Raw genomic sequence first — 17,812 nt, forward strand, 5'->3', positions numbered from 1 at the left:
TTAGTGAAGCATCGGATAACCCTAAACGACAAAAAAAAAATCTTGGAACACAAATAAATGGGAAATTTAATGATGTAAGCAGGTAAAGGTAAAACTGTTTGTGTAACAGGCCGTAAAGGCCATAGGGTTGTGAGACGTCGAGGTTCCCACTGGCTCACAGACGGTGAGGTTGTCAGCCTCACGCGCCGGTCGCCCCTTACCCCCAGGAAGATTCCTGGTATTCATTTCTGTTAGAGGCTGAGTCGACCCCAGGTCCATAGTGCGGCTGGAAGGATTAGGTCAGTTGAGAAATTCAGTGACCTCATCGGAAAACGAATCGACGACCTTCCGGCTTGTAGCGTAGTGCCTCAACGAACTACGCTACCGCGCCTGATCACTGTAGATCCTTTATTTAAAAACTATACAAAGACAATACGTTGCGAGAGCCACCCGCATTGAATCAAGCTCTGGCCAATCAGTGCGCTCCACGGCAGTTCGAACGCCCCTTGATTCGCGCTCCGTTAACGAGAACGTACCTCTGACACGCTAGTCATCAATCGCGGTCTAGGAACTATCCGCTGCTAAGTAACGGCTTGGTAATCACGTTTCCGTGGAAACAGCAACGCACTTCTCCCGCCAGGTGGCAGCACTCAGCTCCGAGCTCCAACTCCAGGGATAGAAGACTCAGAAGCTATACTTGTTTTTGAACGTAATGATGCAGGTTTGAAGAGACTGTCTCAAGTTCTGTCTGAACAGACACGTGACTTATCTGCCTTCCTGAATGTCATGTGACTTTTTAAAGTACGTACTCAACTGTGAACGGCATTTTTCACATTTCTGTCCTAATTATCCGACATCCGAATTAATTGTAACCGGATTAGCGAGGGTTTACGGTTAGTGTCGAATGGTAGGTACGATGATTGATTGATAAATGATTAATTGAACGAGATTTGGAAGAAGACAGCGAGTGTGGCTTGACCGAGGTACTCACAAGAGAGTTTCATAGAGAGAGACTCGGGAAAATCACGAAGTATCTCAGGATAGCCAGTGTCCCGACCGAGATTCGAACTGCGGACTTCCCGAATACGAGTCTGTACGCGATAAAATTTGGTCACAATAGTGTCACGTGTAGGGTGGTACGCGTGATGAGATTGACGGGGTCTGGTTCGGATGATTGGATTTATTGGCACATCGGTTACAGTCTCTCTTAATCACATTTAATTACAACGCTAGCGCTGATTTGCCTACACACTGGACCTCTCCTGGTACCACGACTAAACCACGGGAACTGGCGCTTCAGATAACTAAATATTACACATGAATAAAATCTTCACAGGTCGACGAACTTTCCACTGCTGGCTCCTACCGACCAGTCGGAACTCAGGACTGTCACTGTCACTTTTTTATTGCTAGTGGGGTGGGACTAAGTCCCTTGTACTGCGGCCACTTCTGGCCTATTGTACCAGCCCCAGATGATAGGTGAGGGTGATTGTGGAGCAATTTGTGGAATGAAGATTGGCAGGGGAAACGAAAGTACTCGGAGTAAACTTGCTCCAGTGCCACTTTGTCCACCACAAATCCCACTTGACCAGACCCGGGATCGAACCCGGGCCGCCGCGGTGGGAAGCCAGCGACTAACCGCTTGAGCTATGGCGCGGCCTCCAGTCACTGTCACTTCACTTCTGGCTATAATTCGCTCTGAACTTAATAGTCAAAGTTACTTTCCGCCAATCAGTTCGTCTTGGCGTCAAGCCCCTCGAGATTCACGACCAGATGAACCCTTCCTGTCGTAGTCCTTATGTAACTCCCCTATGAGGAGAAGATGGGTTTGTCTCTTATGAGTGTCCTCAGCTTTTTGTCAAGTGTGCATTTCGCATACATAACAATGGCTCACAGCTCTCGTTATATAGCCGCAGCACGGACCACACAGAAATCACAGTTCTATTGTTGCATAAGAACACCACAGAGAAAACGAGTCACGTGATAATTACCTCGCCAGTCCACTGGCGCGCTGACTGTTGCTTAGCAGCGAGCTATAAATATTCTATTGTTGCGTGTTAGGCCGTGTTTACAGAGCTGCTGCTTGGCAACGCGTTGATCAAATCCGATGCAATATATATTATATAAACTCATTTTTATTATTATCCTCAAATTTATGCATAGATCTCGTGTGTTACACCACTTGCTTCTAGTCTGTGCAGTACCTGACAGCCATACGCCACTGACGTGTCCCCAAAATCGCCACTGTCGGTTGTGTTGTAACATTATCACGGATGATAAGTCGAGTTAAGGGGCAATGTCCGTTTGGTCACCTGCCCCCCCTACAAGAGATAAGCTGACAGTTACACATAATACATAAGTACTTTGTAATCTTGGAACCGACCCCCCCCCCGACAGGTGGGGTTGCGAGGTCGTGTGACCTTCCGGTGGTACGTATCACGTTTCTTATGCTGACTCTGTTTAACCACGCCGTGCCAACTGCTTGCCACTGGCAGTGACGTGATACTTCTGTTCAGCAACACCTCCGATCTGGAATGTAGTCTTCTGCTATATGGCACCGTCTAGTCTGGTAGACAGTTATTAACATTTGAGAGGAACCTGTCGCCTCAGTCTTCTACCCTGATGATAAGGACAGTATATTCCTCCGAAACGTTGGTGCCCATCTACCAGACTACACGGTGTTGTAACCCAGCTCAGTATGAGCCTCAGACCTCAACTTTCTGTACGTCCAGATTGGTTCTGAGGTCCACCCTCTCTCCTGCCCGAATATGTCCTCTTTTTGTCGTGGTTAAGCCGGACGGAGCGTAAAGCTGTCTGCTTACCTTCATCTGCTCTTTATCATTGGTAACTCGGACTAGACTCTGTGCCATAGGAACGAGGTTACGTCATCGTCAGGTAGTGACGTAGCCCATGACGTCATCATGAAGTTACTAGATTCTGTTGGATTTTAAGTTCTCACTGCAGTGACTGTGAAGAGTACGGTCTTCGGGTTGTATCGCTGTGCAATTCGGAGACAGCTCAGCGTTTCGGAGGAATATCTCGCCTCCATCTTCAGGTTACATGTGTAAGCCAAGTAAGAAACCAATACAATCCAAAGACTAGACTCTGTTTTCAACGTTACTTCAATATTCATCCGCTGATGGGAAAGTCAGGCGTATGTGCCCGAAATTGTGCCGAAGTGTACATCCGCGCATGCGTAACCCCTGCGCTAAACGGAGGTGAGTAATCAGCTCGACACCCCGGCCGATTTACCCCAGGTGAAAGAAACTGCCGGTCTGTACGCTGTAAAGAGAAGATCGTCGGCCGTACAACCCGTAGCCTAGTCACTACACTGACTGAGCTGTCTCAGTTACCGACAGTCATCTATAGGCGTGAAGTAATCCCCCTTTTAAAAGGGTTTGTTGCATGTGGACGGACAGACAGTATACCAGAGCTATCGAACTCATGGCCACTCAGAAGAGTGTAGTCCTTTGAAATTCAACGGACGTCTCGGAGGAATATGGTACCTGCGTCTTCAGGATCTAATAATAAACCACGCTAGCAGCGGGCAGCTGCCTTCTTCATGGCGGTTTCTTGCTTGGCTTTGAAGGTGGAGGAGACATGTACCTGGACTGCACGCCATTACAGAGCTCTTCGTGACGACCGCTGTGAGAACCTACACTCATGGTTATTCACTGTACTTAGTTCAGCCCCCGGTTCAGGTATTCGCCCATTGGTTTCACTTGTCAATGGAGCTGGAAAACTCCCTGACCTCTGTTCATGCTCCCTTTGTTACTGATTCACCTGGCGTGCACAACGAAAAACGATACAAGCTCCGTATCGGCGGCAGGGAACACATGAAGACTGCAGTTCGTCGAACTCGCCATGGCGTAAAGTTGGTAGCCCTGCTGTGACTTCCTCTCCTCGCTCAGTCACGTAATGGACAATACGTGCACCAAGACAACGCGCAGAAACGGGCCTATCCTAACCTTCACATGACGTTCACTGCGTTAATATGTCTACAACCGTCTGTAATTAGACCATCAGCGAGTATAGCGACAACAGGTCCTCCATGTTGGGGGTTGGATGCAGGGTTTATTATTATTATTATTATTAGAGGGGGTGGGTTTCCCCATGCACTTAGACCAGTTATTGGTCCATTGTGCGTCCCCCTTTAATTTCTACTGTCGCCATACCCTACCGGTACTGGTGCGTACTATCAGCCCCGTTCAGCCAACGAGGTCGGCCCTTGGTACCTGATATTTCCCCCATCTACCAGAGACATTGGAAACTACTTGTTGCCTAATTTTGCTCAGAGGTCTCCAAGAGAAATGAGGATCTTTTACGTGTCGTAAATCTACGACACGGGACCCACGGCTTAAAGTCCTTCCCGGAGGACTTGTTCCCTGAATTCTTCCGTCCTTAAAAATACCACGACCTCCTCCGGGTTTGAACCCGCGTACCTTGAGTCATGAGGTGGGAAAGAAGTCCTTGCGAAATGCAGAGAAATGACAAGCGGGTGGTCCAATGACGACTCTAGCAGAATCTTGTAACGGATGCTGTGCCTCGAAAGAGGATGTTCTGCCGATTGTGTTGGTGACAGCGACTAGGCTATGGGCTCGACTACAGGACAGTCCGGGTTCGATTCCCCAGGAGGGGCAAAAGATTCTTCTAATTTCTCCAGCGTCTGGACCAGTTCTGCAACCCTATTCATCTTACATGTATGAGACCTAATCGCCTCGACCCTGACGATGGAGGTAGCATGTTCCTCCGAAACGGTGTGCCACAATACAGATGACCGCATTTGAATTAAAATGGTTAAGTTGTAATAAGACAGTAAAGCTCTCTTCCTGTTCTTAATTAAGTACCACTCCGTGAAGACATGGGGGAGTGGAGGTATACTCCACGCATTCGTAATCTCTGTACTTGATGGAGTCGAATGGCCAGTTTCAATCCCCGGCTGCTTTATCCCAGGGGAAAGAGCCCACCCGCACCCACTGGATAGGAGGCTGAGTGGGCCCCTGAGTCATTGCAGGACAATCTGTTCTTGACCCTACCGGTAATCGAACTTAGATTTTTCGGTCCTCCAACCCCGTAGCCTGGTCACTGTATGTGCTGAGCTATGTATCAGCTCCTGGTATGAGCTGCAATGAACTGCCGTCTCACTGCTGGCAGATACACCTGTTTTGCACGAAACATTTCAGTTCTCCTCAAATCCCTGAAAGAGAACGGTAAAGGTATCCCTGTAACAGGCCGTGGAGGCCCATAGGCTTGTGAGACGTCGAGGCTGGCCGTTCTTTACCCCCAGTAAGATCCCTGGTACTCATTTCTATTAGAGGCTGAGTCGACCGCAGGGCTATAGTGCGGCTGGAAAGATTAGGTCAATTGAAAAATCCAATAACCTCATCGGAAATCGAACCCGCGACCTTCCGGCTTGTAGCACAGTGCCTCAACCAACTACTCTACCGCGTGTCCCTCTTCCAGTCCCTATGTGTGACAAATGTAAAGTTGTCCCTGTGCTTAATTAATCAACGACGACGTCATGAAGATGCATTTGGGAAGTTGAGGTATAGCTCCACCATTCTTGACCTGGGTCGTAGACGGAGGTGAGTGGTCAGCTTCACGCCCCGGCCGCTTTACCCCGAGGGAAACAGCCCACCGGTACCCGATATATAGGAGTCTGGGTGGGCTTCAGAGCCGGTCTGAACGCCATACAGAAGAGGAGAATCTCTTGCCCCTTCCGGGAATCGAACCCCGGCGGTACAGCCCGTCTGGACCGAGTGAATCGCGCTTAGCCGTGGCAAACCACAGCTGAGCCGTGATACTGTGTGTGACCTTCCAACCCGTGATGCTGGGAGTGACAGAGATGGAGCCGGAAGTTGGGGGAGGGGGGACCGGAAGTGGGGTGTAAATGCCTGCAACAGCAGTCACTTGGCTGCAATAGGAAGAAGTCGGGGCCTATTTCTTGCAGCTTTTGTTGTCTGCGTGATGCGTCGTGGGCGAGGTGTTTATGTACGTGTTTGTGACGCCGACCCGAACCGCTTCACACAGACTGGCCACAGAACCACAGCAGCCCGCACAGGTTCCACTGGCGTTCATTCAGTTGAAAATCACGGGAGGCATCCACCGAGGTGCCATTCACGGTCAGGACCAGAGATTTTCGCTTCCGCACAACTTTGAAAGCGGTTCAGTAGCCCAAACCCGCCTATCGCGAGAATTCAAGGAGATTCTTCACTGTTGGTGAAGCGGCCGAAGCGTGAAGCTTAGCACTCACCTGTAGTGCCCGCAGTTAAGTGAGCATGGAGCTGTCCCACTACTGCATCTTACGCTATCATCGTTAATTAACTAAGTTCATGGAGCTGAGCCCTTGCCGAGAAACTGCCAGTCGCTCAGCTACTCAATAACTTACCAAAATTTTGTGGAACCCCAAGGTTCAGTGCCGTTCACAAGAGCCATCTACTGCTCCCTATTCGGAGCCAGATCAATCCAGTACCTAACATCTCATCCTCTCTAAGATCGATTTTAATAATACCCACCCACCTACATCTTGGTCTTCCTAGTGATCTCTTTCCTTCTGGATTTTCCACCAATGTCCTATATGCATTCCTCTTCTCCCCCGTTTGTGCTACATGCCATGCCAATCTCATCATGGTTAATTAAGTACAGCATCAAATACCTTACCACCTCACACCTCCAGAAACTTCCTTATGAATACTCTCAGGATGTGACACCGTATAGTTTGGTAGATAGGTACGAACACTTCGGAGGTTGCGGGTGCCTTTCTACTTATATTTATACCTTTGCTTAATTAAGTCTCGTGCCTTGCAGCCGTATGGGGAAGTGGAGCTGTAGCTCCAGGCATTTTAACCTCGACACTAGAGGGGAATAGTTAACTCTACGCCCCGGCTGTTTTACCCCCGGGGAAGGAGCCCCTTTTCTCACTGGATAGTAGGCGGGGTGGATCTCAGAGCCGGTCTCGACGCTGTGTAAAAGAGGTAAATCTCTTTCCCCTGCCGGGGATCGAAACCCGATTCCTAGACAGTCGATCCTGTAATCCGTTGCAATACCAACTGAAGTGGCCGACCACCCACGAGGAACCTGGCATTCCTAGGTATATCTGCAACAAGAGGCAAAATGTTTTGAATGGAGAACCGGTTCAAGCCGACACCAAGAACAGTCAGACTGTTTGGCGTCGAACCGAATGAAGAGTTGTAGAGGGCCTGGAAAGAAGGGGATCTGGCCTAAACGCGGTACTGTCCTGGCATTCGCCTCGAGCCGCTGACCAGGATAACCGGTGCTCCTATCCAGATTCGAACTGAACACCTCCCGACTAGGGGTTTGAGATTACCGCTACTCCAGCCCGCTCTGCCGTCCTGAATGTGGAACTACACCAAGACGTTAGCTAAGGGTGTGAACCTGGGACCTCTGGTGCAGACAGGGTTTCCTGTTTATGGCGTCGATATGTCGCTGAGACGCAAGGCGTCAGAAAGTTCGGCTTTTGATAATTCTTGTGAACCGCGACCCTGACAGACAAAGGTACGCAGTACGCGGCGGGAATTGTGTCTCGGACTGCCGCCGTCTCGCGAGGTCAGGTCGTCGTCAGACAATACAAAGGGAAGCAGATAGCGACCCGATATGTTCGCTGCAAGACACCCAGAACTCTTTGTTAGTGAACTCCCTAAACGTAGCTATGGTGTAGGTGACCGCAACTCGAATCCCAGCAGAGACAAGGATTCTTTTTGGCACACTCGCAACGAGGGGTTACGTAAATGCACTTGTCAAGCGTTTAAAACCACAGTGGTAACTATATGTACCACGTCCTTTAACATTCGGAAACTTGCTGCGATATTGCCCACGCAGTGTATTTGTGTGTTCCATATGGTTCTCACAATAAACAGCGACTGTTTCCCTAAACAGCATTAACCGGTTGGGCTTTGTGGCGGAGATGTAATGTGTTTCCTGTGAGGTACGAACTGAATTGCTATATATTCTGCCCACACAGAGTATCTGTGTGTTCCGTATGGTTCTCACAATAAACAGCGACTGTTTCCCTAAACAGCATTAACCGGTTGGGCTTTGTAGCGGAGACGTAATGTGTTTCCTGTGAAGTACGAACTGAATTGCTATATATTCTGCCCACACAGAGTATCTGTGTGTTCCGTATGGTTCTCACAATAAACAGCGACTATTTCCCCAAATAGCATTAACGTCTTCATGACGTAGTGCGTAATTAGTTAAATCTGAGGACAACTTTAGTTACTTTTAGGTATGATATAGTTGTCGTTACGTTTTAAAAGGTTAAGGAAGAAGCCGGGGCCGTGAGTATCGTGGGGAGTGAAGGGGCTGCAGTCTGAATGGACAGCTCCTGCACTTATGAATGTAGCAACAACGTCAGATTTGCTAATTAAACGTAACAGTGGCATAAAGGACAAATCACTGATATCTTAACGGCAATTGCGTCGATGTGTTACAACCAATTAACACTGCATCGAGCGGGTTGACTTTGCGGTAACCTGGAAATGCTGAGCTCGAATCTCCACAGGAACACCGCCTTCAGTCCCTTCAAGTAAATAACTAAATTATACCTCGATTAGGCCACGACCACTTCCTTCCGGTTCATAATTCATCATAGTATTCAACGCTATAAAGGGTGCCTCAGGAGGAAAGGTCAGTAATCTGGGAGGTCATAGTATCGGTCATTCTAAGCGAAAAAAAAGGTGTATGTGTACATGTGTCCTATTCACAGTTTCCGAGATACAGCTATTTCACTGTACAGTTGCAAAACTGTTGATAAGAAAGACATATTACGTGCTGTTTCTAATGCCGGTATTTATTGCTCGAGTGACAAAGTTGGTGCAGTTTACCGAGTACAATACATTTGCGAAAATTCCACCGTCAGCATCAGTGCACTTTGCAGCTCGTGTGAGGACATGGCGTGGTGCCCGTCTGTACTGTGTACTACTCTACACTGGCTAGGGAACTGCCCTGGGACAGGCCATCTTGACGCAGGTTTCCTTGGTTTTCCTCAGTCTTCAAGCGAGTGCCGAGATAGTTCCCAAGTTCCGAACTGCTACTGTCAGCTTCTCGTGCAGAGCCCACACCCACGATTTAAATACGTCAGAATTGGAATCCCTTCCTCTGAAAATGGGGCCACGCGGTAGCACAGTTAGTTGAGGCAATGTGCTACAAGCCGGAAGGTCGCGGGTTCAATTCCTGATGTGGTCATTGGATTTTTTCAATTGACCTGATCCTTCCAGCCTCACTGTGACCCTGGGGTCGACTCAGCCTCTATCAGAAATGAGTACTAGGAATCTTCCTGGGGGTAAAGGGCGGCCGGCGCGTAAGGCTGATAACCTCACCGCCATCTATGAGCCGATTGTCTAGAAAATTTAGGCGCTTCGACGCCTCACAATCCTATGGGCCTCCACGGCCTGTTACAGGGATAGCTTTACCTTTCTTCCCCCTTTATCTGCTGTAAAAGCTACAAAGTTATCTCTCCAAATTATGCATCTTGACGTTAATTCAGGAAATTTCGAGAGTAATTCAGGAAATCAAAATCCCTCGGCCCCTGGCTCAAGCCACTGCTTCTAACCATGCTAACGTCTTCAGGTCCACACTGCCCCTACCAGAAGGACGAGCAGGCGCAACCTGGGTACCTTCTAACCAAATGGTACTCTTTCTGTACGTTTTCACCCACTGTTCGGCTTCTTTGCGTCACGACAGTTGTTACTTGAGCCACTGTTGCCGTGGCCGCACGTGGAGCGGCAGGAAGGATGTGGTGTGGAGATACCAGCATTCAAACGGAAGAAACTTGGGCCAGATAGAGCAGTCCTCTGCGTTTCGTGCTGTTCTGTCGCCCTGCCACTCCTCAAGGACATCCAGCACGGAGCCCGGTGCATGTGCGTCTGGTATATTTCCTGAAGGTACAGGTAAAATTGTCCCTGTGCTTAATTAATTAAGCACTCTGCCACGAAGATGTGTCGGGGAGTGGAGGTATAGCTCCACCGTTCTTGTCTTCTGCACTGGATGGAAGTGAGTGGTCAGCTTCACGCCCCGGTCGGTTTACCCCCGGTGCCCATTGGATAGGAGGCTGGGTGGGCCAGTATGGACGCTGTGGAGTAGAGAAAAATGTCTTACCTTTACCGGGAACAGAATCCTGGCTCACAGATATGTTGGTAATGTTGCAGCTACGGGCAGCTGAGCGGTATGGTGGAGCCCGTGTTCGGCGTATTGGGGGCGGCGGCGGTCACCCTCGCAGAACCGGTCCTTCCATATGCTTTGTCCTTCGCGGCGGGGGCCATGATATACGTTGTTGCGAATGACGTCATACCAGAAGCCAACACCTGGTAAGAGAAATGCCACAGTCTGTTTAATCGTTCGAATCTCGAAAAGCGAGAGAAAGAAAGTTCCCAGGCTTCGCTCACTAGTCCTTCTGGTAAGGACAGTGCGGACGTGAAGACGTCGAGATGGCCAGAGACAAGGCGCGAGAGATTTTACGAATTTAATGGAAATGGATCCTAGAGACATAGAATGGGATAGTATGGATGGGATTGATCTGGCTTGGGATAGGGACCAGTGGAGGGCTCTTGTGGGCACGGTAATGAACCTTTGGGTTCCATAAATTGCTGGGAAGTTCTTGAGTAGCTGCAGAATTGGCGGCTCCTCAAGAAGGGCTCAGCTCCTTGAGTGAGAGAATGGTCAGTTGCATTCTTTGGGGGGAAAGAATAATTTGGCGAAATTAGAAGGTTAAGGGCGTAATTCTTATGTATTTAAGTCGGGAGAACTGCAACAGAAGCAAGAAGTAGGAACTTTTGGAACTTGGGAACCATCTCGGTATTTGCCTGAAGACAGAGGAAAACCAAGTGAAATCTGTGTCAGGATTTGCCTGGTCCCAGAACTTTCCCCTCTGTCTTCACATTCCATCTACGCCTAGTTCTATCAGATTGTCTGATCCTTCTGAACCCTAGGATGTAAAATATGACAGAGTCTGCTTCTCTGTTACTTTGAATTTGCCTTTGAAATGCTGAACCAGAAAAACACGGCCGTGTAGCACGTGTCCCCCTCCCCCCACCCCCTCTGAAGGCACCGCTCCGTTTATTGCACACAGCTGCAGCACGCATCACGAGGAGCAGGTGATCGAACACCTGTGATTCGTGTTTCACAGGGGTGAACAAATTTTGTGATGCCTGTTTCAGAAACCTACGGACATTTTCGTAATCCTGTGATCCTAAGCGGGAAGAAAAATGTCTTCCGGACAGAGTGATAAGCAAAGTACATGCGCGTAATGTCGTCTGAGATGTGACGCCGTGTGGTTTGGTACAAGTTTACCGAAGTATGAGGGATCATACCTGCCGCCATCTCCGCTGTCGTAACCTAAGCAAGCAGCTGGCAGGATCCTGAAGATGGAGGCAGGTACGTTCCTCTGGAACGTCGGTAAACTTCTACCAGACTACACGGCGTCAATTCTCATAGTCATTAATTGCCTTGCTTTAATTGTACCCTTTGTTCTCATTACGGGACTTGAACACCCGTCCCACCGAGTGGGCTCCACCAGGTTTGTTTCCTGGGGTAAGGGGCACAGCAGCAAACTTTGCTCACAAGCTCACCTTTAAGCTTTTTAAGAAAATTAAGAATTCAGGACGTAAAAATGACTCCATTTTTTGTATTACGATTACGATAATATTTCACAGTTTTTTCTTCAATTTTATTCTTTTTACGAACTCCGAGGGGGTGAGGCATGTTTTCATCCCCCCCCCCCGCATTCCAGTGGCCGGCCGCGCTACGAGCAGTATAAATGTTCGACCAGTTAGTATGAATGTGTTGAACTAGGACACACACAAACGGACGTGTGATCTCATAATGTTTTACCTCTGCTCGCTGGACAGACGGTACAAAAGAAACGTCAATAACATTTGGATTGACGTGAGTCTTTGTTCGTAACACACAAACAGTATTTGTTTTGGCATTGCGTCTGCAGCAGAATTCGGCTGGAACTCTGTGAAGGCACAGACGGATAGAAGAGAAAATGGCGCGACAATGAGAGAAACTAAATTTTGGGAAGGGGGCCAGAAACATTTTACGGTTTCTAAGGTTAGGAGGGTAAAGCTTTGGGAAGTGAAATAGGTCAAATCTTAAGAAGCAGACTTTGTTATGAGCAGAAAAGTATTGTGTATGACGGGAAACTCGTGTTAATTATATATAGAAACCAAGTTCGTACCTCACAGGAAACACCGATCGGTTAATGCTGTTCATAAAAGTAACCACTCCTCTTTGTGTCGGACGAAACACATAAATACTCTTTGTGGGCATAGTGTACATTTTCTTAATGTTAAAACGAGTGGTACATATAATTACCTCTGTGCTTTAAATGGGTAATTATGTACCTTATCTACCAAAACAGTGAATCCAATAAAAAGAAGTATGTAAAACGTCTAGTTCTGTCCTAATAAGGAAGAGAACGTTATTCCAGATACAGTAAGACCCCGCCCGGGCTAACATCAGTTTCGCGTTTCTAATCCAGTAAACCCTCGCTAATCCGGATTAACTGGGGAGAGGTCCTGCGGATTGGTGAAACATAAGATAGCCCTAAAAGACAAAAAGAACTTAGTAAAGAAATAGATTGTAAGATTTAGTAATGCAGATAATTGTAATGAAAATGAAGTTAAGAAAAATATTACTGCAGCAGTTTCTTCCTCTCTCAGAAGCTGAAATCCAGCTCAAGCCAATCTTGTGATATTTTCTTGAGCGGTTTCAGCCTCTCCAGCTGCCCTCAACACAGTCTGAGAATCCCCTTGCTCCTAAATCCCACGTGTCTTTTAGAGTACGTACTCAACTGTGAACAGAATTTTTCATATGAAAATCTTTCTTAATACTGTCCAAGTTTTCCCGAATGGTCTGTTTCTTGCGGTCTTTTAAAGAAAATCAGTTATACTTTTGAAATTATCACGTATAGAAAAAGATGGACAGACCATGTAGAAAAATGACGATATGTATCAAAGGATAAGGAGGATTCGACTGTAAATCGAGGAGACAAAGTGTAAGGCCAAGGGGACGACGGAAATAATATTTTGAGGCCGGAACAGGCGTTGCGATACAGAATTTCTTAAGATAGGAAGAGAAGAAACATAACAATTTGGACGGTAGCGCGAAATGAATCACTGCTCTTTGACGTCTGAAAATTGTACAATGATGTCTTAGAAACATTATTACAGTGTAAATGATATTAAGATTTACAGCTCGGATCCTGCAGAACCCTGTAATTCACCACGCCAACAGTTACTCATTTTAGTACTCGTGTTGTGTGTGTGTGTGTGTGTGTTATTAGGAATCTCTGTCCAGAACCTTCTGCATTCACAACCATTGATATGCAAAATGGCCATGTTCTCTTGACTAACATTAATATTGAATCAAATATTTGAAGAGCTCCAGTGCTTTCTGTGTTCGCTGCTGCTTTACAAAACAATGTTCGCTTGAGAAAATATATGTGATTGAATCTAGAATTTTGTTTCATGTAAAGTGCTGCTATTTTGTGGATACAACTGCCTCTTGAATGCGCAGAAGTTAGTCTCTTAGGGAGTGGTGGGGTGTGGGCCAGTTACCTATGTACGAGGTAGTTCAGTACTCTAGTATTTGTCTTTTTTTCACTGGCTCTACAACCCCCTTAGGACCTGACCCCTGATTTTCAATTTCATGTTCATTTTACAGACGGTGGGGCTCCTTGGACGACTTATCAGCTCGTCACAAGGCCTCTCCCTAAACACAAGACAACACAAACACAGAATAAACACATATTATCACAACTGCTTCTTCCTTACGTATTCTTAAGGTTCCTTACTCGCTCTTCTCTGCTCATTCTACAAATAAAGTAACAAATCATTAGTACCCCATTTGACGTTCTCACAATTGTGACTATGAAAAACATCCTTGGCCGTGAAAATGTAGGCAGTACGTTCCTCCGAAACGTTATAGAATTTCAACCACACCTCACGGCGTCACATCCGAGAACATCGTGTCCACTCTCCTGTGTCTCGCTTTTCCGTATTGCGCAGTACAGTTGCCACGAGCAAATAATCGGGCTGCAGCACATAGCAGTGCACCACTGGTGTGTGATCGTCAGCAGCAGAACAAATGGAAGTCAAAAATTCAGTTTAGTTTCCCCATACGATAATATTTCCCAGAAGAACTGTCACAGCGTGAGAACTGGGGACACAGGTGTCTGTTCTGTTACGTCATGCCATGGATTCGTGACGAACGGTTGGTGCTCATGCACTTGGTTCTGTTGCCTAGGTTTGTAGCACAAATTTCTACCTCCTTCTCTATCCTAGTTCCACGCATGTGCGAGCTTTATCACAATTTTTGTTGCATTTCTTCTTGTAAACTCCCGCTGAATTAGCTTGGACTCAGGTAATTAAATAGCTGTGTGAATCTTGTAGGGGCTGTCCAGTGACTGAGGTTAGCTCTCTCTAAGGGACTCAACAGAGTAAGTGCCTTTTCCCCCATCACCTGAGGACGGAAACAGATCCAGTCTTCGAAACGTCGTGTTCTATAGTTTCTAGGATGCCGGAAGATGGACAAAGTGCAAAAACCCAAGTAATTCTGAGTGTTGCACACCATTATCAAACCTTTAGAATCCAGTAGACTGAGGGTGCTCAGGGGGTTGAAGTGACGGGAGGTTAGAGAAAATTGCATGATGAGGAACTTCATAACTTGTACTTCGTGCAAAAATATTATTAGGGCGATAAAATTGAGGAGGCTGGGAAAATCATGGCATGTAGCACGCACGGGAGAGGAAAGAAATTACGTTCTTCTTTATTCAGTCGCCCAAAGAAATGTGTAAATTTCGAAACTGCTTATGAAGTGAATAATACTGTGTTCCGGGATGTAACGCCGTTTTGTCTGGTTGAAGTCCATCGACGTTCCGGAAGAACCTGCTGTTTGCTGCTCACTCGGCCTATTCTTCAACCACGTGGAAGAAAGCAGTACGTTCCTCCGAAACGTCGTTATACTTAACAAGATTACACGGCTTCACACCGTGCAGGTCAGCGTAGTGGTAACGCCTTGCCCTCGTATTCGAGAGTTGCTTGGTTCGAATCTGTGCCGGGACATAGGTTACTTTGGCTCAGGATTTTCTTGTTCTTCCTCAGTCCCTGAAGACAAATTGCGGGATACCTCGATTAGACAATAACCACTTCCTTGCAAATACTTTCCAGTTCATTATACATCAGTCAGGGGGCACGCGTAGCGTAGTTGGTTGAGGCACTATGCTACAAGCCTGGAGGTCGTCGGTTCGATTCCCGATGAGGTCATTGGATTTTTCAATTGACCTAATCCTTCCAGCCGCACTTTGGCCCTGGGGTCGACTCAGCCTCTAACAGAAATGAGTACCAGGAATATCCTTGGGGGTAAAGGGTGGCTGGCGCGTAAGGCTGACAACCTCACCGCCATCTGTGAGCCTATTGTCTAGAAAATCTGGGAGCCTCGACGTCTCAGAAACCCAATGGCCCTCCACGGCCTGTTACAGGGATAGCTTTACCTACGTCACCGTACCATTGGTCGATATATGATTCAGACACAGAAGTGTTGCGCCCCGGAAGACAAGATCCGCTTGTGAGATGTTCTGAAATATGTACCAAATTGTCTGTGGGTCCCGGGTGCGAGCTGCCTGGACCCAGCATCTGTGGGCGCTGCATTAATCGTGCTCTGTTTTGTTTACAAATTCCATCATTTGTTTCCTCCTCTGCCATTGAAGTGCAGTTCGCCAAGGGTCGCTGCACTGACGCAAGAAATGGCCTACATCTGCTCCGTAATGGGACAGAAATGGGAACTCCATTTTGTGTTCATATCCCCCCCCCATTCTCGGCTGTGTGTCTTCTGATGACAGCGATTAGAGAATAATGAATTGGCAAGGATCTGGAAGGAAGCGCTCGTGACCAAAGTTTGAAGTACTCTGCCAGTATTTAGCTGGATGAACTCAGTAAAACCACGAAACACCACAGGTTGTCAGGTGACTCCAGCCGAGATTCGAAACGACCACCATTACTGCTGCACTATCCCTATCGGTCCGTGGTTCAGATCTCATGTGTAAGGTCAGTCGTTCCTTTCCTCAGTCCCTTCAACCAGATGTTTGGATTGTACTTCAAGATAGGCATTACGAAGTACCTCGGACAGGACAGCCGCTACCCTGACGAATACAAATCAGAAGCACTAGCGGCTGAGCCAACGTGACTGGCCAGGAGTCCACGTCCACAGCCCAGGAAGTAAGGGTTTGCCCACTGGTTGAAATATTGGGGGTGGGAAGTAGTGGTGCAGTCGCAGGTTTGGGTGTGACGCAATGAGAGAAAAAGCGCTCATTAATCCCAAATTCAAACGAAGTCCCCAAAATGTGTACCTGCTTTCTTCAGTTAAAGACCCGTCAGAATTGTTAATCCAAATTAAAAGAATTAGGACCGTGAGGTGTTGCCATCTGTCGGCATTACTCGCATTCGTCGCCAGATGAAGAGAGCCGGGCAGAATTTGTGTTTAAAACATTTTGTTCGTAATTAAATGTTTGGTACGGGGCTCTGATTTCTCTCCTCACAGTTTAAGGAGCTCTGCCTTCAACTGTCGGGATTACTTCAGACGATTCAACCATCGGCTCCTTACATATCCTTTCCTGGTCATCCCATCGTGTGGTGTGGCACGCTGAGAATACGTTCATCGTGGAAAGCGTACAGAAAAATTAAGATTGTCCCTATACTGAATTAAGCACCAAGACATGAAGGCGCGTGGTGAATAGATGTATAGCTCCACGTATTCTAAGCCTCGGCACTAGATGGAGACGAATGGTCACCTCGACGCCCCGACCGCTTTGGCCCTGGGATGTAGACCTCGGAGGCTGCTGTATAGGAGAAATTCAGAACCAGTCTGGGCGCTGTGGAGATGATCTCTTGCCTTTGCCGGGAATCGACTCCCTATTCTTTCGTCGTCCTGCCTTTAGCCTGTTCACTACACTGACTGAGCTATCCGGGCTCCCAATTACTATATGATACCACCTACATTCTGCCCACACTATGTATTTATGTGCTCCGTATGGTTCTCACAGTAAACAGCGACTGTTCTAAACAGCATTAACCGGTTGGGCTTTGTTATGGAGACGTAATGTTTTTCCTGTGAGGTACGGACTGAATTGCTATATATTCTGCCCACAGAGTGTATTTATGTGTTCTGTATGGTTCTCACAATAAACAGCGACTGTTTCCCTAAACAGCATTAACCGGTTGGGCTTTGTTATGGAGAGGTGTATTTCCTGTGAGGTACGAACTGAATTTGTATGTATTATTTAGATGAATTGCGAGCTTGGAAGGGTTCAGTAAGTAAATAATATTGTAAACTGCTGTGGTGGGTTCAGTCGTGCCAAGCTGATAACAAAAGAAGGCAATATTGCGCAAATAGTGGGTGATTGTACCGAGTAAGAGCTCAAGGCTTTTAAATAGGACCCCTTCTTCAGAAGTGGAAGACGTACGTCATTGAATGACGTCACTAGCGCCTTATCTAATTCTACATACGCAAAAGGACTTTATGAATGACATTCGACTTTGAGATTGACTCCGAGCAGTGATTACGTACGTCCGATGTTTGGAGAAGATGGAAGATGTGAAGCACTGGACTTGGAGCACATCCGTGCTGTTAGTGGCATGTGGAGTCCTCTCTGTGCGTTCCTTCCCTTTATTCGTTTTTCCTTTTATCCATTTTTTATTTTCTTCATTTGCTTATTGTCTTCCCAAGTTGGAATCTGTGGCTAACAGAGGCCACTCCTTTTGATAGAGAAGTAAAGGGTAAAATGTAAACAGGGCAAAGCAAAAAGTAGAAAGACAAC

General features: G+C 47.2%; 1 protein-coding gene across 3 annotated transcripts in view; it reads left to right on the forward strand.

The window, feature by feature from the left end:
• LOC111863588 (zinc transporter ZIP11) overlaps positions 1-17,812 on the forward strand; it is a gene marked incomplete at its 5' end in the record, with an annotated part of 65,047 nt that overhangs the window by 44,975 nt on the left and 2,260 nt on the right. For 2 of the 3 annotated variants that reach the window (XM_023850048.2, XM_033751203.1), the window contains 1 exon segment: positions 10,146-10,304. In XM_023850048.2, coding sequence (XP_023705816.2) covers positions 10,146-10,304 — 159 coding nt within the window. 3 annotated transcript variants of the gene reach the window in all.

Source organism: Cryptotermes secundus, unplaced genomic scaffold (assembly GCF_002891405.2).
Source record: "Cryptotermes secundus unplaced genomic scaffold, Csec_1.0 scaffold1379, whole genome shotgun sequence".
In the NCBI taxonomy this organism is placed as follows: domain Eukaryota; kingdom Metazoa; phylum Arthropoda; class Insecta; order Blattodea; family Kalotermitidae; genus Cryptotermes; species Cryptotermes secundus.